Source organism: Callorhinus ursinus, unplaced genomic scaffold (genome assembly GCF_003265705.2).
Source record: "Callorhinus ursinus isolate GAN/ISIS: 27379988/994484 unplaced genomic scaffold, GSC_fseal_2.0 scaffold18, whole genome shotgun sequence".
In the NCBI taxonomy this organism is placed as follows: domain Eukaryota; kingdom Metazoa; phylum Chordata; class Mammalia; order Carnivora; family Otariidae; genus Callorhinus; species Callorhinus ursinus.
Window position 1 is genome coordinate 13,529,601 of NW_027397080.1, and position 22,242 is coordinate 13,551,842.

General features: G+C 41.6%; 1 protein-coding gene across 12 annotated transcripts in view; it reads left to right on the forward strand.

The window, feature by feature from the left end:
* The window catches only part of PUM1 (pumilio RNA binding family member 1), a 138,338-nt gene that overhangs the window by 36,515 nt on the left and 79,581 nt on the right, over window positions 1–22,242 (forward strand). For all 12 annotated transcript variants that reach the window (XM_073903044.1, XM_073903046.1, XM_073903050.1 and 9 more), the window contains exon 3: window positions 12,399–12,467. In XM_073903044.1, coding sequence (XP_073759145.1) covers window positions 12,399–12,467 — 69 coding nt within the window. The remainder of the gene's footprint in view (window positions 1–12,398; window positions 12,468–22,242) is intronic.

Here is a 22,242-nt window from a genome sequence, read left to right on the forward strand (position 1 = left end):
GTGGGCTTTAGCCACTGATTTTTTTTTTTTTTTTTTTGCGGCGGGGGAGTGGGGGAGAAAGCGCTTCTGAATGGATTTGAGAATGGAGTGGTAGTTCCTCTGAATTGGTGACTTAGTTGGGAATTGTTTAGAAAGTAACTTAGACATTTGCATGATCTAGGTGCTTTTTGAGGGGTGCGGGGGGAGGGAGAGAATCCTCAAGCTGACTCCCTGCTGAGCTCAGAGCCTGATTGGGGGTGGGGGGGGGGCTCAGTCTTGACCCTGAGATCACAACCTGAACTGAAATCAGAGTTGGATGCTTAACCCACTGGGCCCACCCAGGTGTCCCACATCTACGTACAACCAACCCCTACCCCCCAAAGAAAGGATAAAGTAGGGCTTCTTGGGGTGATGGGAAGTGATGCGGTTTTGGAATATATGTGAGGTTTGGTGGGGGGAGGTCCGGAGCTTACGACCAAGAAAGAATTTGAGACGTCTCTGGTTTAAAATGGTGGTTTATTAAGCATGGGTCCTTGTCCCCGTGTTAGGGTAAGTAAAGAAAAGGGAGGTTTCAGAAGAACTTTCATATGCTAAAGAGGACTGATGTACAACAAGATATAAGAGCCATCGTCAAGCTTGTTTCTCCCCCAGCAAGGTATTAACATGAAAACAGTTGGGAGATTCCTGGAAGAATGTCACACACATCCCACCCAGAGGGGAGGGTGGGGTGGGATGGGAGAGGTTATGCATATTATGCTTTGTCTTCAGCTAGCCCCTTCTGCTCCCTCATCATTTCCTGCCTGAGCAATATTTACCCTTAAATCTAAGGTTGTTGAAGGCAGAAGATCTCATTTTCTGTAACGTCCTCTCGCTGAATAGGGGTGTGTCCTCTCGCTGAATAGGGGTGTAGAGATGTCCCTACCTAGGGGAGTTACAAAAGGGGAGGCAGCTGAATCTAAGGCTGACAGGAAGTCAGGAAGTATCTCTGTGTGTGGTAAGAATCATCTGTTGACGTTAAGTCATCGTAGGGATGGAGTCTCGCACTAAGTGGAGAGATACTGAAAAAGGCAACACATTAAGATTAGTATGGCTGTAAGGCAGTAAAGTGACCCTTAACAGATTTTTTTTTAACATATAATGTATTATTTGTTTCAGAGGTACTCTGTGATAGCAGTCTTACACAATTCACAGTGCTCACCATATAGCACATACCCTCCCCAATGTCTTATCACCCAGCCACCCCATCCCTCCCACTCTCCACCACTCCAGCAACCCTCAGTTTGTTTCCTGAGATTAATTCCTCATGATACATGACCCTGAATAGTTGACCATAATCTTCCTCTAAGCCAGGAATTAACCCATCATTAACGGAGAGAGAGAGATCGATCTATTTAAAGCACCATTTGAGTATTCATGTCAGTTAGAAACCCAGAAATAGGGTGCCTGGGTGGCTCAGTCGTTAAGCGTCTGCCTTCGGCTCAGGTCATGATCCCAGGGTCCTGGGATCGAGTCCCACATCGGGCTCCCTGCTCGGCGGGAAGCCTGCTTCAACCCTTCCCACTCCCCCTGCTTGTGTTCCTGCTCTCGCTGTCTCTCTCTGTCAAAAAAAAAAAACCCCAGAAATATTTCTCTGGTAATCTGGAATGCATACACAGCATTCTGTTTTTATGATTGTACAAGTTCTACCTTGTGCAACACTTAAAACATCTAATGCCATTCTATTTTGTAAAACTGTTTCACGCATTTGTATTCCTTTAATATTTAATAGAGAAAGGCTATTTTCAGTGTCATTCAGGGCTTTGACCATGTACGTATTAGAGCTTCCCTGTGCCAAACATCCTCCAGTCTCAAAAAGGGAACAAAGATGGATGCTAGGTGGTCATATCAATGTAACACAGAACATGTCCACTATTGTTTTAATTTTGGAAGGTTAGCTGGGTTTGTAATGGTTTTAATAATGCCTCCGTGCATCCAGGCAAAACCCAGAGTACAGCAGCACCTGGGGGAAGCCATGGCCACAATTTTTAAGAGTCGCATAACCATAGGAGCCAGCTGTCTAATACTGGGCCTCTTTGAAGTGCAGTCAGGATATCAAGGGGTATTCGGTTTTGGAGGGCTATCCTTTGAATTTGTGTAATAATTTCAGGGTCATATTTGATTATCAAGCCATAATTCCCTTTTTAAAATTGCTCTGTGGGCATGGAGGACTAGGGAAGCATATTTAGTCAGTATGAATATTAAGATTTTGGCAATTGCCAAGCACGAGTGCTATAGCATACCCAGCTTTTATTATTCCTTTTTCCATGAAACTATTGCCATCAGGAAACCAACTGTCATTTGCATTTTTTAATAGGGGCATCTTAAATCTGGATGACTAGAATAAAATATCTCTGAAGTTATGCTCTATATAGAACATGGCCAGTTCCAGGCATAAGGGTAGATGGGTTTAAAATATTTCGGTCATGTCTATAAGCATTGTCTGGTGTTTAGTAAGTAGGCCTCCCATAATCTATTGGTGGCTTTTGGACTGTTCCATAGTGAACTTTGAGGTGCCTTTTACCAGGAGGGCTGTTGTATGCTTAGCTAAAGCCTTTGTTTGCAATTGTACGTCAATAGAGGTGGCTCAAGCAAACAACATGTAAGCCCCATCCAGCTAGGATTTAACATCCACAGAGGTTGGTTATCAAAACAAATTTTTCTAAGGAGTGCCTGGGTCGCTCAGTCGGTTAAGCGTCTGCCTTCAGCTCAGGTATCCCAGGGTCTTGGGATGAATCCTGCATCAGGCTCTCTGCTCTGCAGGGAGCCTGCTGTTCCTTATGCCCTGCCCCCATGAGTAAAAAAAAAAAAACAAACCACCCTCATTTTCAGAGATAGCCAAATCAAGACTAATCTTTGTGAAACAAGTCCCAATTAACAAACCTGGCCTAATTATTTACATAAACTCAGCAAGAATGATCATATAGATTTTTTAGAATCTGCTTTGCTGGAACTTTTCTAAGGAATCTCTAGGTTGAACTTTTAGTAGTGCCTCAGGCTAGAAGCCAAGCCACGTACTTGCCATCAGACATGCCTGTAATACCTGTAGATGTGGGCAGATTCCTCTTCTCGAGGTCCCCAATATATCCTGAGGTTCCCGCACCTGCCAGTAAGTGACATTCCTTACTCAGCTGGTGAGGCTGTTGGGAGCTCTGTAAGCAAGGTATCAGTCCAACATTTCCAAGTGGCTTTATGGCTCCAGGTTTCATAAAGTCAACCTTATTCCTTAAAGCGGTTCAGTCATATCTGAGTCTGTGCATGTCTTTCTCAAATAGGACATTCCAGTAAAATAACCAGTATTTTCCAAGTGTGTCCTGTCACAAGGAGAAACAGATTCTTATTGAACTTATGGATATGACTATAATTGCCATGGAAGAAAGAATACTGAACTGAACAGAGGGTTCACATAGAAGTTAAATGCTTCAGTTTGTCTACAAATGACTATTATACTCTTGTAAGTCATAGGTATCTTATTAGTTTCCTTAATCTAAAAGAGTTAACATCTAGAGTCACAAAACGGTAATAATCTTTTAGTTCATTTAGTCCCATGTTACTAATTCTTGCTTAATTTAAATGCATCTTTTGTTCCTTCTGGAAATTCTTACCCATTTCAATGGTTTTAGGATTTTATATTGAATACCTGTGTTTGTCCCTGAAAGTCCTTTATATGTATCTCCTTGAAGATGAAACATTTTACAAGAGAAGAATAGTAACTATAAATGACAAAAACTCAGAAATGGACATGGTTAAAAAATCTGGAGAGGTTACAGTATGACTGGCAAGGCTGTGACACACGACACTTCAGTAATCAAAGCACTGAGTGATGGTGATCTTCTACCATAAGGTCACATACCGGACAAGCCTGATTAGACTGTTCATGATTTAAATCTTGGGGAAGTTTGTTAAAACCTTAGAAAGTTTTTAAAGCACATGCCTAAATAGGATTAGGGATCAAAGACCTGATAAAGGCAAACATAGAAACTGGGTTTCTGGGCAGACAAAAGAGAAAAAAATCTTTTACATTTTCCTATTAAGAGCAGATCAAAGATTCCAAGAAAACTTGTCTTTTGAACAGAGAGAATTTTAATCTTACGCCACTGTACTTTGAAAAATCCCTTTATTTTCAGCTTTCTGACCACACCTAAAATTCCTTTCCAAAGATTTCCCATCACAAATCTTCTGCAACTTTCTTTTGCATTCAGATTTTGTCCCAAGCCATTTCTTTCCAAACAAGCATCTTATTCAGGACAAAATTACCTTCTTTTACCTTAAACAAAAATGCATTCCTATTCCTTATATATCTTTCTTATATATCTCCTACTTTTCTACATAACAGAGTTGTTTCCCTTATTCCCATCAGTTTTCATTACATTTAGCAGAATTTTGCACTCCTAGAAATCTAAGTCCCCAGTGAAAACTTAAGTAGTAACCAACTGTGAACTGTTAACACCAAAACTTTATAAACATTTTATTTTTTTAGGGATTTTTATTTATTTGACAGAGAGCGAGCACAAACAGGGTGAGCAGGAGAGGGAGAAGCAGGCTTCCTGCTGAGCAGGGAGCCTTGTGTGAGGCTCGATCCCAGGACCCTGGGATCATGACCTGAGCTGAAGGCAGACGCTTAACGACTAGCCACCCAGGCGCCCCAACACCAAAATTTTAGATGGCAAATTTGTGAATCAGTTAAGCACAAAGCATGTTTACCAACAGACCCAAATATCCTTTGTTTCTTTGCAATAAGAAGTCAAAAGCGCAAACCTACATTCAGTAATTAATGCTTTAGCACTTTTTATCCTATTTGGAAAAGACCTAGATGTCCAACGAATTCAATCACATTTATCACCCAAGCAGAACTTTATTTTTTTAAAAGATTTTATTTATTTGACAGACACAGTGAGAGAGGGAATACAAGCAGGCAATGGGAGAGGGAGAAGCAGACCTCCTGCCGAGGGAGCCCAAAGTGGGGCTTGATCCCAGGATCCTGGGATCATGACCTGAGCCGAAGGCAGAAAGACGACGCTTAACGACTGAGCCACCCAGGCGCCCAAAGAAAACTTTTCTAAAGTTTCAGGTTGCTGAAGACTTTGAAAGCTATCTTAACAGTTACCCATGAAAACTTTTAACCATCATTTTAAGTCATCTTTTTGCTAACAAATTGCAACAGACTTAACATGAATTTGACCTTCAGCAAACCTCAGTAGAATAAAAGTTTTACATTTAATGCTGATTTTTTAAAGACATGTCTATCCTAATTAAACCAACAAACTTAAAATTAGTTTAAATACTGAATATTCTACCTTGGCCACACCATTTTCCCATTTTTTACCTGGTGGGGAAATCTGGAGTGGGTGGTGTTAAGTCCAGGGGGGTGCTCTTCTTGATGGGGTTTTGGAATATAGGTGAAATTCGGTGGGGTGAGGTCCGGAGCCGACGACCAAGAATTCTTGAGACATCTTTGGTGCAAAAGGATGGTTTATTAAAGCACAGGGAGTGGACTGTGAGCAGGAAGAGCTGCTGTCCTGGGGTTTGGAGGAGTGGCTGATTATGTAAGGAAAAGGGAGGTTTCAAAAGAACTTTCATATGCTAAAGAGGACCGACGTACAAGATACCTGCAAGATACCCGAGGCCTTGCCATTGTCAAGTTAAGGTTGTTTTCCTCTCTAGCAAAGTATTAACATTAAGATAGTTCGGCGCTTCCTGGAAGAAATGTCACACATATCCCACCCAGGAGTGGCGGGTGGGGGAGAGGTTGCAGGGTGTCAGCTTATGCTTTGTCCTCAGCTAGCCTTCTGCTCCCTCTTGATTCTTGCTCCTAGACTGTAAAGGAGGAGCCATGGTGCCTGAGGCACTGAGGATAGTCTAGAAGCCAGTTATGCAGGCCACACCCAAGGTGGTGCGGAGAGGAGGAGGGGGAGAGGGAGACCGGAGAGGCAAAGTGTTGCCAGGAGACAGAGAAAGGGTTCCCAGTTCTTGATTTCATCAGCTCCAGAGGAGCACATGCCATGTTTTCCTGCCAATAAGGGGGAATAGGCAGTCCATGTTGGGCCAGAGAAGACAGGGAATTCCCCTGAAACAAAGGGAGTTTCGGCAGCTGCTTGGGAATATTCCTTAAAGTCCTCGTCCCTAGGTAGACTAACCACAGATGGCTCCAGTTATAGCCATTCACCCAGGAAATGAGGGAGAAGCTCCCACATCTATTAGGAAGAACAGTGAGAGAGATAGTCAAGAGTCCCCTTTGGGATGGTGTGAGTTTACTCAGAGGCCTATTTAGATAATTATCACCCAAAATGTCCGGGGAGTTTACAAGCTGACGCATTTGGGCACACACATTTTGCAAGAGGCCCTTAGGTCAGGGTCCTGGTGTAGAGCAATGAAGGCCTAAGTATGAGCAATGAAGGTAGCACCTAGGTCCATTTGCCCTATTTCCTGCAGAGATCTGAACCAGAGACCTGGTTGAATAGATCCCACTGAGGCCACGCAGTGTTACCGGAGCTCAGACCTTTCCTAAGTTTTGCAAATCCGAATTGTGTCCAGTGGGTTAAAAAGGCATCCCAAGGGAGAGTCCTTGGGAACTGAAGAAAAGAGAATGTCCATTACCTAGAAACTGCGGCCCCCGCTGGCGTCCCACGCACAGGATGTGTATGTCAAAGGTTCCTGGTGTCAAAGCAACCCAAGGGCGCCTGGGTGGCTCAGTTGGTTAAGCGACTGCCTTCGGCTCGGGTCATGATCCTGGAGTCCCGGAATCGAGTCCCGCATCGGGCTCCCTGCTCAGCGGGGAGTCGGCTTCTCCCTCTGATCTTCCTCTCTGTCTCTCATTCTCTCTCTCTCAAATAAATTAATAAAATCTTAAAAGAAAAAAAAAAGCAACCCGAGGTGTCCCTAAACAAAATCGCTATGATCAACGCAGCAGGTAAAAGGCCCCTGTAGGAGGGAGGCCTGCCCTCCTCTCCGCTTCCCAGGTGCATCCTAGGCTACATACGGGTTCCTGGCATATGGACTGAAATACCGTGCCTTGAAGAACCTGCTGTTTTTCACCCATGGAGAACACTAGAAAAGTTTTACAAGGGGAAATTACTGATGTAATTTTGTAGCTTAAGTAGTTAGTAGAGGACATTGACAGAAAACAGTAAAGCTAGAAATCCGTCATGATTCTAAGTGATATTGCAACACACGTGGTCCTCAGAGCCAGCTTCCCCAGGAAACGGTCCCCGGTTGGATTTTAATTCCATAAGGTACTGGTTTCAGCCAGCTCCTAGTGGAGGTCCCATGGCCAGAAGTGGCTAGACCAGGGATGTGAAGGGAATCACATTAGATCAATCAGGAGGAAACGTTTCTCACATGGGAATCTTAAGATTGGCAGCCGTGCTAGTCACTTAGGTGGCTGTCCTGTACCCAAGACAGACAACTTTGTATAAGAACAGGAATAAAGAGGGGCATCGAGTTTCTGGGTCTTTTTTGTTTTTAATTTATTTATTTGGAAGATTTTTTATTTATTATTTGAGAGAACGAGAATGAGAGAGAGAGAGAGAACACATGAGAGGCGGAAAGGTCAGAGGGAGAAGCAGACTCCCTGCTGAGCAGGGAGCCCGATGTGGGACTCGATCCCGGGACTCCGGGATCATGACCTGAGCCGAAGGCAGTCGCTTAACCAACTGAGCCACCCAGGCGTCCCTAATTTATTTATTTGAAGAGAGAGAGCATAAGCAGGGCAGGCAGAGGAAGAGGGAGAAGCAGACTCCCCACTGAGCAGGGAGCCCCAGTGAGGGGCTGGATCCCAGGACCCTGAGATCCTGAGACCATAACCTGAGCTGAAGGCAGACGCTTAACCGTCTGAGCCACATCGGCGCCCCAAGTTTCTGGGTCTTATTACCGTCCTGGCCAAGGTACTAACTTCTAGCCAGGCTTTCTCCTCCCCATAAGTAGCCATGGGCTAGAGGATTGGAGCCTGAGCAATGGACATGAAAGTGTTTCTGTAAGACTGTACTCCTTGAAGGGCCCCTGAAATGAGAGTAAAGGAAGAAGAAAGAAAGTATTCACCAAGTTTGCACCGAAGCTGAGTTCAGATGTGAAGACTCAAAGCCCCACGTTCAGGTGCCATATGATGTGGTGAGGATATATTTTGGAATATAGGTGAGGTTCCGTGGGGTGAGGTCTGGAACCCACGACTTATTGAGACCTCTTTGGTGCAAAATGGTTGTTTATTAAAGCAAGGGGACGGGACCGGTCGGCAGAAAGAGCTGCACCGGGATCTTGAGGAGTGGTGATTATAAATATACTCAGGAGTTGGGGGAAGTAAGGAAAAGGAAGGTTTCTTTTTTTTTTTTTAAGATCTTATTTATTTATTTGACAGAGACATAGCGAAAGAGGGAACACAAGCAGGGGGAGTGGGAGAGGGAGAAGCAGGCTTCCCACAGAGCAGGGAGTCCAACATGGGGCTCTATCCCAGGACCCTGAGATCATGACCTGAGCCGAAGGCAGACGCTTAATGACTGAGCCACCCAGGTGCCCCAGGAAAAGGAAGGTTTCAAAAGAACTTTCATATGCTAAAGAGGGCCGACCTACAAGATACCTACATTGGGCTCCCTGCTCAGTGGGGAGCCTGCTTTTGCCGCTCCCCCTGCTTGTACTCATGCTCTCTCTCAATAAATAAATAAAATATTAAAAAAAAAAGATACAACATACCAGAGGCCTTGCCATTGTCAAGTTAAGGTTGTTTTTCCCTCTCGCAAGGTATTAACATTAAGATAGTTGGGAGCTTCCTGGAAGAATGTCACACGTGTCCCACCCAGGAGTGGGGAGGTAGGGAGAGGTTGCAGGGTGTAGGCTTATGCTTTGTCCTCAGCTAGCCTTCTGCTCCCTCATCGGAAAGGGCAGGTACTTTAGAATGTGATTATTTTAAAATAAAGATTTGTAAGGTGCTACTTTTGCTTAATTTTTAATTTTCCAAGTGTGATATATAGTTCTGGATTTCTCTTTTGATTTTATAACTTCCTGTGTGGTAAAACATGCAACTTAATTTGCTGCATTTATAGCTCTAGTTAGGACAGGATTCCTGAGAGGAGGAGGCAGCTGTTGAGGCTTTCAGAAGAAAGTTCTGGGATCTGGGGAGTGGAAGGGAAACTCAGAAGCATAGGGTATGTGTATTGATGATATCTGTGGTGGGATGAAGCTAGGTAGGTAGGTCAGGCAGTAAAGTCCTTATCTTGCTTTGCCTCTTTAGTAGAGGGAGCAGGAGATGCCTTTGTGGGGAGGGGCAGCAGTGTTGAGAAAGTTTTGGATGGTTATGAGAAAGTTACATGTTACTGGCAAATAGCCCAAAGAGGAAAACTAGAAAATAGATTGGTGAAACCAGAGGAGATAGGGAAGATCAGTTAGTGGAATGAAGGACGTCTTACATTTAGCAAAAATGGAAAAGGAATTAGTAAGTAATGCTAGAAATTAACAATAACCTGGCACTCAAATTAAATTCTAGAGAAGGGGAAGGTAGAGCACGAGAAGTGGGAGAGTGTTCTGTTGTGATGGGAGCATTTGCTCTGATTATAATTTACAGCCACCTTTTCTCCTTTATGATAGAATGGGCTTCTTTGTTACCTGCCTAAAGTATTTCTGTTCTTTGATTTCTCTGGATTCCTGAACCATCTTCCTTTGGTCATTAGTTTTGTTTCTTAGGAAGAATTTGTGTGCAGAGTCGGTCTGGTGTCGATGACCATACCAGGTGTAGCTCCTGTTGTAAACAGTAAGTTCCTGACTAGTTAAAAACATTTTTGTGAGAATGATTTGGTTTATCTGGTCTAGTCACCTGTGGGCAATTGGTTTATAATGGAGTTTCTGGACTAGCACTGCAAACTTTGAAGAGTGAGGCTCCTTCTCACCAGTGTCTACAGGAGTTAGGAGGGAGTACACCGAGGGAAGAGGAAGAGTGTTCCTCCTGTAGGGGAGGCAGAGGGAGACCCCTGGAAAAGACAGAGGGCTGCAGGAGAGGAGAGTTGAAGAGAGGGAGAAAGAAGACCTGAGCAAGCTAGGAAATTAGGAAGTGAGAGAGAGGGAGTGAGAGAGATGTGATAGATGGGAAGATCATATAGAAAGGAATGCAAATTGCTCCAAGGGCAGGATGGGCTGACTTTGAAGGCGGGGGGAGGAGACTGGGGAAAGCGAAGGCAAAAAGACCGAGAGAGCAAACTCCTCAAAACCCAAGCAGAAAGGGGAGGTCTCTGTGATCTGCGGGTGGTAACTTCCTGTGGCTGCCTTGGAGGCAGCATGGTTACATAGGAAGGACATTGCATTATGAATTGGAAGACCTGGATTTAGATTCTGGCAGTGCCATTTAAGTGCTCTTCCCTCTTAACAATAGTTGGGAAGGGCATTTCTTGGAGGCTTAGTTTTCTCATATTTTTTTTTTTAAGATTTTATTTATTTCTAGAGGGAGAGAGAGAGCGAGGGGAGGGACAGAGGGAGAGGGAGAGAGAGAAAAATCTTGAGCAGACTCCCTGCTGAGCACAGAGCCTGATGCAGGGCTCCATCTCACAACCCTGAGATCCTGACCGAACCCAAACCAAGGGTACAGATGCTTAACTGACTCCAGGCGCCCCTCCCATCTTTTAAATGGGAACGATAGCTGTGACGATGTGTTTGTGATGATGACCTGAATATGCATACTGCATGTTCTGTACCTTCCCTTACTACTCCTACTTTTTCCTTGGGGAATATAAATAGAATTTCCAACATTTTTGGTTAAAGCTCTTTGTAGATTTTTGGATTTTCAAGAAATGCCTAGCTCTAGTTAAACATACGATTAGATTGCACAGAAAGAGCTAGATAGAGAGTTTTTACGCATTTGATATACATGCTTTGTAAATGTTAATTCTGGTCTGCAGGTTCACAGTCATTTCATCTGACATTAGTAGTTTTCCAGCCAGTACCCTGTCCTCGCTCCCTCCCCGGCCCCCCCTTACCTTTACTACCTGCGGTTCCGGAGCTCCTTCTGTGTGTTACTGAAATAATGGAAACGCCTTGTAACGTGTTCATTGCTTCTGTTTCAAGGCCCTTTGAAGTGGTTTTACCACAATAAAAAGCTTTGTCTCTATGTCTCTTTGTTCTCATTGGGCTGAATTTTAGCTTCATTTTGCATTTTATAAATTTACATTTTTAGCAGGCATCCCAAAGCTGTTTTGTCTTAGTGACACAATGTGTCATTTTGTGGCATATATCAGCTCTGGGTTTTGAAAATACATGATTTAAAACAGCAGTGCGACTGTATTTTTATGTAGTGTCAGTTCAGTCAAATTAAGATTTTTGGGTGATAAATAGGAAGCTGTTAATAAAATCCTTGAATTGGTTCTCTTACCTGTATTCCAGGTCATGCTCTCCGCACTCCTCCCTCTCCCTGCCTGGCCTTAGCCTCACCTCCTTCTTTGTATGTACCCACTGCTGGCAGTTGTATACCTACCCCGGGAGGTAGTGATGGTCAGATGAGGGGGTTTGGGAGATTGCTGCTTCAGGCACTCGGCTGCCGGTAGGTAGAGGAGACTTCCTCTTGAATAAACAAGGGGCTGTCCTCCAGCCTCAGGCAGCAGCGATGGCTTGCCTCTCATAACTGAGAGCACTATAGAATATTGGACAACACAGGTTTTTGAATTATGATTGCTTTGAATGAACTATTTCACACTTCATCCTTGATCTAACCTTATCTTGTAGCAATGACCTTAGAGATGAGTTAATTGAAGTCTGGAAAGATTGTTATGATGTGGGTAGTACATTTAATGATGGGTGAAGTTTGAAGGGATTCTTGTGATACGTGCTGTTTTTTTTTCTCCTGGAGTTGAGATCCCAGGAGCCCCCAGAAATCTTCCAACATGGAGAAATGTTGGGGCACTCCGTTATATAGTTTGTAGTACCTTTCCCTGAGGTTTATCAAAGAATAGCTGGGTCACATCAAATAAGTCCCCTGGTTTCTACTTGCTGTTGGCAGTTGGGGGCAAGCACGTGGCCTTTTTAGTCTGTAGCCATGTTCAGGTCACTGATCATATGTCATTGCCCTTCAGATTATTGATCTTTACTTCTTAAATTAAAATGTATGAAATAGTAAAAAAAAAATGTATGAAATAGTTAACAGTTCTCTTGTGATGGAATATCCTTTTCCTGGATTATGTGTTTTTCATGTTTTGAAAAAAAAAGGGAACGGGAGGGGAGAAAACAGGGGTCATTGGCTTTGAACCCTGATGATTAAAGGTAAGTGAGTATTTAATGTCAGTCACTTGATTGTTGTTACTGTCTTTGTTAGTATCTGAAAGTAAACATAGAAAAGCCTTTCAGTTGTGTTTAATGTGTATGTGAAATTCAAGATACTAACTTGAAATTTTCCCCTTCTCTATTTTGAATGATAGGTACGTTCTATGGATGAACTGAATCATGATTTTCAAGCACTTGCTCTGGAGGGAAGAGCGATGGGAGAGGTAAGTGAACTGGTGTGTCAGAAAAGTGGGACTGTTTTTAAGGGAAGTTTGGAGCTGTCTTTCATCAGATGTGTCTGAATTTAGTCTCCAGAAGTATGTGCTTGCTTTTCCTTGTTGCCATCCTCATGATAGAAGTGGGATATTGCAGAATTTTACCAAAATGATCTCATTATAGGAAGAATGTTAACCTTACCCTAATGTCTTAAAAACAAAACAAAGCAACCAAAACATGAGCACAAATTATTAATGATTATATTAACCAGTCAGTTGTAAATTGAGGCTTTAAAATTTTACAAAATAATTTTATATACATCAGATGTCCTTACTTTTGCCTCATTATCCAGTTGCTAGGTTCTTTTTACAGTGGAAGGGAGTCTTAGATTGGCCGCTAATCAGAACATGTTGATAACCTATTTTTAGAGTAGTGCCGTTTTCTGAGGAGGTTGTTTAGAGCTCCATTATGAAGAGGAAACTGTTAGGTTTCTGGTGAAATAATTCCAGAAGGTAGAGGCCTCAGTCAGTCCTCCCTTACCTACACAGAATTACAGAACAAGAATTTTGGTTTGTTTATAATGTTTAAAATTTGCAAGAACAAAATTTACTGTCACCCAAACTTGGATAGGGAAGAGTGCCATAAATCTAAAAGAAATGGGAGTATAAAGTACAACCGACTTCTGGTGATTCTAGTTGTTGACAATAAGAATGTATTGGTGATAAGGTAGAACATATAGTTTGAATTAATAGAGGTATGCTAGGTTCTCAAGCTGGTGGCATATGCTTGTGGTTCTCTTGTTCTGGAGAGTAACTGTAGGTTTTTTTCTTCTGTTTTATTTTTTGCAAATCCAATATTTAATAGCTTCCACATCTGTTTTAATGTTTTGAAGGAGGGAGAATAGCTGTATTCTGGATTCTCTTTTATACCAGTCATTAAATACATTTTTTTCTTTGATTTAGCAAATATTCTTTGATCTAGGCACTGTGCTAGGTTCTGAGGATTCAAAATTAAGGTAATTCTTCGCCTGATTTGTAGTAAATATTCATTGACTGCCTTTGTGGTTAGGCATTAGTTAAACTCTTTTGGTGGTTTTGGTTTTGAGAGTCTTGCTTCCTCTGTTACAAGATTTTGTTTCCAACTTTCTGAATCATCTTGTGGTTGGAGTCCCAGTGTCCTGTCATCTTGGATTATGGGTTTTGGACCTGTTCTTGTTTTTCCCCTAGAGCTTTAAGAGAAGATAGGTAGGTGGCTTTATGTCTCCTGTACCTGCCTAATATCATTAAAATAGTGCACAGCAATAAACCTTATATGGTTATTGGGGAAGAGATTTTTCTCATTTAGCTTTTGGAGCAAAATTTGAACAGAAAGTTAACAGGTGAATCAGATACTAAGTATAGAGGGGAAACTATGTTTATCTTGTGGTTTTAGCCTGGTCCACTCTACCAAAAATCTAATCCCGGATTTTAAAAATTAATTATACAAAATAAAGGAATGCCGTTTGCTGTTTTGTACACAATACTTTATAATCTCTAAAGCCTTAAGTCTAATTGAAGAATAGTGAACAGAATTGAGTTAGAAAGTTGATTTTATTTAAATGACGACAATAATATTTTTAAGTCATTTTTCCCTTCCAAAAATGCCTTTTCCTCCACAAGGTTTCCAAACCTCACTCTTCTTTTTTTTGTTAGAAATGTTATTTTTTTGGTATCCATATATAATTCCTCAGACCTAGATGTAGGCATATGTAGATAACCAAAGTATATTCCAGCAGTAATGCAGTGTTACTCTTCCTTCTGCATTCCTCGTTATTTATTCATAGAGTAATAATAACTACCATTTGCTCACCATGTATTCCATAGGTTCTAAGGGGTCTGCATGCATTGTCTCATCAATAACTCTATCAGGATGGATCTATTATCCAGATAAAGAAATAGGCTGAGATATATGAATTAATTCGCCCAAGATCACATATGATGGATTTTGGGATTCTGACCTGGCTTCCTCTCCAAAGCATGTTTCCTTAGAGTAAATGAAGCCAATACTTGTAAAATGATTGATGGTAAAAATCTCATCTTGGTAAGCTGTATAAAAATTGATGTTTTGGGGGAGGATTAAAAAAATGCCTAATATGTGTTCCTCCCAAAATACAGATACTGAAGTTATTTAAAATTTTTTAAAAAAATTTTTAATTATTTTAATTTAATTTATTTTTTAAATAGACTTTATTTTTTTTTAAATATTTTATTTATTTATTTGAGAGCGATAGCGAGAGCAGGAACACAAGCTGGGGGAGTGGGAGAGGGAGAAACAGGCCTCCCGCCGAGCAGGGAGTCTAATGGCAGGGCTCAATCCCAGGACTGACCTGAGCCGAAGTCAGATGCTTAACGACTGAGCCACCCAGGTGCCCCTAATTTAATTTTTTAATATTTTTTATTTATTTAATAGAGAGATAGCACAAGTAGGCAGAGCGGCAGGCAGAGGGAGAGGGAGAAGCAGGCTCTCCTCAGAGCAGGGAGCCCGATGCGGTTTCGATCCCTGGGATCGTGACCCGAACCGAAGGCGGATGCTTAACCAACTGAGCCACCCAGGCACCCTGGAAGTTCTTTCTTTTTTTTAAGCAAACTCTACCCCCAGTGTGGGGCTGGAACTCATGAACCTCAGGATCTAGAGTCACAAGCTCTACTGACTGAGCCAGCCAGGTGCCCATACTTTTTAAATTTTATTTTATTTTTTAAAAGTTTTTACTCATTTATTTATTTGAGAGAGAGAGGGTGGGCGTGAAAGCTGGGAGAGGAGCAGAGGGAGAGAGACAAACCTGAGATCATGACCTGAACTGAAATCAAGAGTCAGATGCTTAACTGAGCCACCAAGGCACCCCATTGGTGCCCCTATTTTTTGAAAGCATAACCTACTGTTTATTCACAGAGGAGACAAACTAAGTATAGAGTGAAGTTTCTGTACTCAGGGAGCTCTGTAGCTAGTCAAGGAGGCAGTGAATACGTATGACAACAAAAAGAATGCACAGTGTTTGCCATGTATGGTTCGAATTTAGGGAAGGGAGTGATCAGTATTGGCCAGACTAGTTTGTGATTACTTGAATGGAAGAGTGTAAGACTTGGGAAACATTTTCTGGTTTAGTTAGGGTCTGCAGAGGTGCAGGATGGGATAATTTTTTTTTTTTTAAGATTGATTTACTTATTAGGGAGAGGGAGAGCATCCTCAGTTGGACTCCCCCATGAGCGTCGAGCCAGTCGTGGGGCTCCATCCCAGGACCCTGAGATCATGACCTGAGCCGAAACCAAGTCAGGTGCTTATGACCTGATTGAGCCACCCAGGCTCCCTGAGAACGTGTTTTTGTTTTGTGTTACAAGGAAGAATGGCAAAAGAGAAATGAAGAATTAATAATATAAGCACAGCTTCTAATTAGTTTAACTTCATTAAATTTCCTTCCCTTTAAGCAATGAAACATCTCTGGGAGAGGGGTTGTGTATAAATATAGTCTTTACCCAGGTGAACACTAAAATTTGAAGTAAATTGCATTGACTTTTCAGCCAGGCACAGTGTATTTTTGCTACACTTACTACATGTGTATTGGTGTGGGTGTGTATGTGTGCTTGCACTTGTGTGAATCTTCATTAGGGTAAACAGTACCTATATCAAGAAAGCGTGAATCTTTAGAATTGAAAGAGAATTGGCTCCATTCAGAGTAATTGATCTCTGGTAAAGTTAGTACTGCTTGGCTCTTGTTAACATTTTTTTTTTCATCAAAGCCAATACTAGCCTCTTGGTGTCACTTTGCAAAATTTAGAGCATTTCTTAGTTGAAATCTTGCTAAGAAGTGGCTACTTAAAACATCTCAAACCTTGCTGGTTGTCTGAAGTACAGTTGTTCTTAGCCGAAGGACTCAAAATGCAAGTAAATGCAAGTGCTTTACTTGCCTTTTATTCTTGAAAGTCAGCATAAAAAAGGAGATAGTAAAATGTCTTAGGAGTAGGGCCAGAAATTATTTTCAAATATTTTAGCTAGGGCGCCTGGGTGGCTCAGTTGTTAAGCGTCTGCCTTCCACTCAGGTCATGATCCCAGGGTCCTGGGATTGAGCCCCGCATGGGGCTCCCTGCTCCGCGGGAAGCCTGCTTCTCCCTCTCCCACTCCCCCTGCTTGTGTTCCCTCTCTCACTCTCTCTCTCTCTGTCAAATAAATAAATAAAATCTTTAAAAACAAAAAACAAATATTTTAGCTAGTCTCCTTGCTGGTCACTTTCATTCAGCTTCAAGTTGCAGTCCTGAAAATTTAAAGGTACATTGTGGAGCAGCTTTTTAAATTTACATATGAAAAGATGAGCCTGTTAGTTGAATATTTAAGAGTGTATCTTTGTAGTACTGAGGAAGGCTCACTAACCTTGGGTTACTGGACTTGGTTTCTACATTGGTTTGGTTTAGGATCTTGTAGGACTTATTTGTTCCAGCTGTGGGAGGGCAGCAACGTTATTACTTTCTATGTCCTAAAAAAGGATGGATTTGCCAAGGGCAGAGCTGTTGGCAGAAAAGGCACCTTCTGCTGCATAATTGGTTTTCTCATTTTTAAAAACTGAGGACTTTTTCTGTTTAAGATTCCTTAATGTTTTACATGTAGGAAACTTGACCACTTTCAGGGACGTTAAGATAGTAGTGATTATTTCAGGAATAAATGGGATGTATTTAGATAATGTGGCCCTTCATCTTTGTTTTAGAAAACTGAAGCCATAGAAAAACTTAGAATAGACAAGTTTGTAAACCTGAGGAGGGAGATCTGGCAAGTACTCTTGTATGTGGGGACATAATGAATCCTGTCTTGTTCCCTGGAAGTAGAATAAGGTGAGATTTATTTTAAGTAAACCTACAGATTCTCCATAGACATTACATAGGCATTCTCTCTGTAAGTGCAAAATAGCAGAGTGGCTAGTAGAGGGAGGGATTTGGTAGTGATTTGGAGAGCTGGAGAGCTCCTCGCTCAAAGAAAGGTATAACTTGGCGATAGAGCTCTCTCTGGACCCGAACTCTGAAGCCACCGTCTAGCCGTGGCTTAGACGTTCATCTTCTTTGGACTTTGCTTTTTCCCATCTGAAGACAAAGATGTTGGACTAGTTTCCCAGGACTATTTCAAGTCTAAGATTTTGGAGTTTGTCCTTATTTCTCTATCTTTAAAAAGATAGAAAAGAGGAACAGTTCTACTTTTTCTAGGATATGCCAGAGAGCATCTAAAAGATGTCTTTTTAGAGTGTCTTCCCCCTTGTGATGAGGAGGTTCTGTAACTTTTCACTGGGTTTTCTAAGTGACTCATTCATCGGTCTGCACCTGTCTAAGGCACTGAAATGTCTGTCTCTAAGGGCTTCTGGGTGCTAATTTTGAAATCAGGGCAAGTGGAAACCCGATGTGGATACCAAGTCTGTTAAGTTCTTTCCCACATCTTTCCATCATGGCAAACAGAATGGCTCATGGAATTGGAGGCTTTTTGGCTGGCTAAAAGTACTTTTAGGATTTATAGCCCAAGAAGGGCTACCTTACGCTGGCAGCTTCTTGTACCTAGAGTCCCATAAGAGTAACCCAGTTGACTCCAAAATGGATTGAATTTTGGAAAGGTAATATATTGTCTGCCAGCAAAATCATGCATCCTTTCTTGCAGAAAAGGGAAGAAAAATTAATAAAGCCTTTGATGTATTAATGTAAAAACACCTGACCAGTGTAATGAATCCTTTTTTCCTCAAAATGTACCTTTGAGTATGGACAGGAATGGTAAATCTGCCTAGTTTCTTGAACCTTGTATTGATACCATGTGGTTGTTGGGCATTTTTGGCATCTTGCTATTGTAATGTTTACTTCAGAGAAAACATAGCCAGACCAGGTGATCCGGAGGAGTGAGATCTTAGTTCATAACTTTGTTGTATTAGATTAGTGACTACGTGTTAGAGATGAAGGCACCTTTTAAAGAATATCGTTTGGGGAAGTTCCTGGGATCCATAATAGTTTTGGGATTGTGCATTTTGAAGAACAAGATAGAAAGAAAGTGTCTTCTAACCTTGAGAATGTGGATGCATCTGACGTTTGGAACCTGGTTCTCAATTCTGTCCTGTCACTTTGAGACCTGTTTGGAACCCCACTCATTCCAATATCTGCCTTCTATCCTATATTGGGATGACTAGACAGACCTACCATTGTGTATGTTGAGCTGTCTTGGCAATGTTTGAATGCAGGAAAACATGTTCTTTTGCAGCAGGATGTAACTTATCCAGTGGATACTTAGTCTCTCTTCATTAAATTTCTCCCCTTTTATCCTCCTTTGGCTAAAATGTGTTCATTCTTTTCATCCACATCACTACACTTTATTTGAGGGTAAGCCAACTAAATAACTACAATAATGCATTAACACTTTTCAAGATACTTCGGCATTGATTTCATTGCTTATGTGAATGTCCCAACAGATTTTTGGGAGATATTTGTACCATGGTTTTTACATGAGGAAAATGAGTACCAAGGTCAAGTGACTCCAGCTAAGGTCATGAGTATTCAAGGTGTGGATTTGACTCCCAAGTTCTATTTTGTTAGGCTCAGGAATAGTAATAGCTGCAATATATCGAGCATATATGATTTTCCAGGTGCTTTGCTAACCACTTCATATACATTACAGTTTTCACAGGGGTACTGCAGTGTTATGACGTCCTTTAATAGACCAGGCAAAAAGGGATTAGAGAGGTTGAACTCACATCTTTGTCACTCCAAATCTTGGGTTTTTCTGTTATTTATTTCTGCATGTCCAGAGTCTACCCATTATTTAAAATCTAACTAGAGTAAACAGCTCCTCTATAATTTTTCTTCCTCTAACCAACCAGAAAGCTATGGAGAGGAATTAAAGTAGCAAGGTATTTGTGTCATTCTTATGGCTCTAGTTTATTTTATATATAGTGATTTGTGTAAATGTTTTCTATTTCCTTGCACATAAGTTTGTTGAGGGCAGGGGTTCAGCCAATAACATACTTTGTAAACAGTGGCTGCCTAATATATGGTGTTGAACGAATCTTACACAAATACTTTTTTTCTAAGCATGGATTCCTCTTTATTTTCTCTTTTATTCCAGAAGTTGATATTGCCCTCCCTTCAAGGGACCTTAGTTCAATTCAGTAAATATTTATTCCCTGTATTCTTTATTCAGATTACTTTTCCATACCGAGGGATATGGGGTTGTGAAGGGGAAGATGAAGAACTAACAAAACTGAAAAGCCTCTATTCATTCACCCTTCTCTGCATATTTTTACATTTTCAAACTATTTGATTATTACATTTGCTAAGACGAGTACATCAGATGAATAGTAAATCAGCAATGCTGTTACCATCCAAGTTGAATCTGACATAAGGGATTTATTATAAAGGATCTTTTGTTTAATATAGTTGTAACTACATCAATGGGACACTTTCTCTGGGCCATCTGCTGAGACATGGAAATACCCTCATTATATATACACAGCCAGACATAATAGTGTTAGAAAAGAGGAATTACTTTTGTTGTTATATTTCTTGTTCAAGTGTGTATTAAACAGTATTGTGTGTAATTCTCTCTTCCACTATTATTTTGCTGATGAGGAACCAGAATTAACCAATTAATCCGTTCTCTTGATTGATTAATGCAGTCTGTGATTCTCATAGGAAAGCATGTAGAGGAAGTAATTTTCTGTATCAGTCTTCCTGGTATACATAGTAGCCATATCTATGAAATTTTCATCTCCTGGAGTGCATGAAAAGGGAACTTACCCATATCTGGTACACTGAGATCTTTGTCTTGTCAATTTAAGAATTAAAAATGCCCTGCGGCTGACTGGGTGTGTGGGTGGGTTTAAGTATTTGCTCCCATCTTGAGGCAAAGGACTCTCTCTTCTCTTAGTTGAGCTGTTTCCTGCTTTGCGGATATGAGGTGGGTAGGTCACGAAGCAACTCTAGATGTTTTCATGGTTTTATTCATGAACTTTACAGGTTTCCTAAGTGAACCGGAGGCTTATCTTTTGCACATTGGGCTCTTACGTGCTACTGCAGGAATCATTTATATAATGATTAAGTCTAGACCTAGTGTAACATAAGAATGTGGGGTTATGTTATAGGTCAAACCATATAGTTTATACATGTACAAAAACAAACGACCTTATCTATAGGTAACCTATAGATAGCTACCTATAGGTAGCCAAGGTAACATAGTCCTCTGTTCCCTTACATCTGTTCCTTTATCCTGCAGAAAAGCCTAGTTCACCCTGGCATTTCTTCATTTTCTGAACATAGTTTACGGTCAGTCTATCAAGTTTTACAAGAGAGCAGAGCAAAGAAATCTCGTTTGGCCCTGTTCCAATAATTTGAAGGGGGAAAGGTACACAGAATTTTACTTTCAGTGGATTGGTGGAAAGGTGTGCAGCTTGGTTTGGAGCTTGCCCCAGGGTAATTTATCACAAAAGAACATGGAGATTGAGGTGCTAATGGTATCTCTGAATTTTTTTATGTAAGTGTGACGAATGTCTTGTGTGTGTTTCATTTCCCACATGAAGTCATTCACAGTGATTGTGTTCTCTGTGTGGTCAAGAACTGCTGCGCTCCTTTGAAGGGTGCACTGTGGAGTTCAGTCATCAGTTGAACTGACTGCAATTCTGTCGAACCTGTGGTTGTCCTAAAATTTTAGATTTACCAAATTCTTTTCTTTTTTTTTTTAAAGATTTTATTTATTTGACAGAGAGAGACACAGTGAGAGAGGGAACACAAGCAGGGGGAGTGGGAGAGGGAGAAGCAGGCTCCCCGCCATGCAGGGAGCCCGATGTGGGGCTGGATCCCAGGACCCTGGGATCACGACCTGAGCCGAAGGCAGCTGCTTAACCAACTGAGCCACCCAGGCGCCCCTGATTTACCAAATTCTTATGTCTACTTGATTGGTCTTTTTGCTCATACTGTTCCCCAGCGACCCACCATGGATCTTCAGCGCATTCTAAAAACTTTAACTTGTGAACTTAAACTCGGAATACCATGTTTGTATATACTGGGGTCCTGTTTTCATCTAGACTTTGCACTCAGTTGACTCTACAGAGTAGATTCCTGGTTAAAAGAATTTCAGTGATAGACATGCTTATGCATACTTACTGACATCATTCTTGATCATCATAATGGGCTGCGAATCCTCGTTTTTGAAATTACATAGTTTATTTTATTTTATTTTATTTTATTTGCGAGAGAGCAGAGCATGCAAGAAAGAACATGAGTTGTGGGGGGAGGGGCAGAGGGAGAGGGAGAAGCAGACTCCCCGTTGAGCAGGGAGGCCGCATATGTGGGACTCAATCCCAGGACCCTAGGATCATGACCTGAGCAGACCCTTAACTGACTGAGCCACCTAGGCACCCCCATTTTTTTTTTTAATGCTTTGCAAGCTGAGAGAGGCATCTAAGCAGCCATTTATACCTTCCTTGCCCCATTTCCACAGGTCCCTTCTCTTACTGTTTCATGCCTAGTTACTGCAGTGGCCTCTTTGCTTAGCTTCTCAGCATCAATTTAAGTTGCCTTCACCCCATTTTATGGAGTAATGTCAGATTAATTTTCTGAACTTAATTTTTATGATGTTATTTCCTGTTGCTGCCCCAATGCTTTGGTGACCCATGAAGCCTCACTGGTCACTGGACTAATTGCCTTTTCTACCTCTCCTTACTGCTTCCCTGTCCTGCTGTCCAGACTCCTTCCTTCTTGGTGGGCATGTGTCCCACCTGCTTTTCTTTCTTTCTGTCTT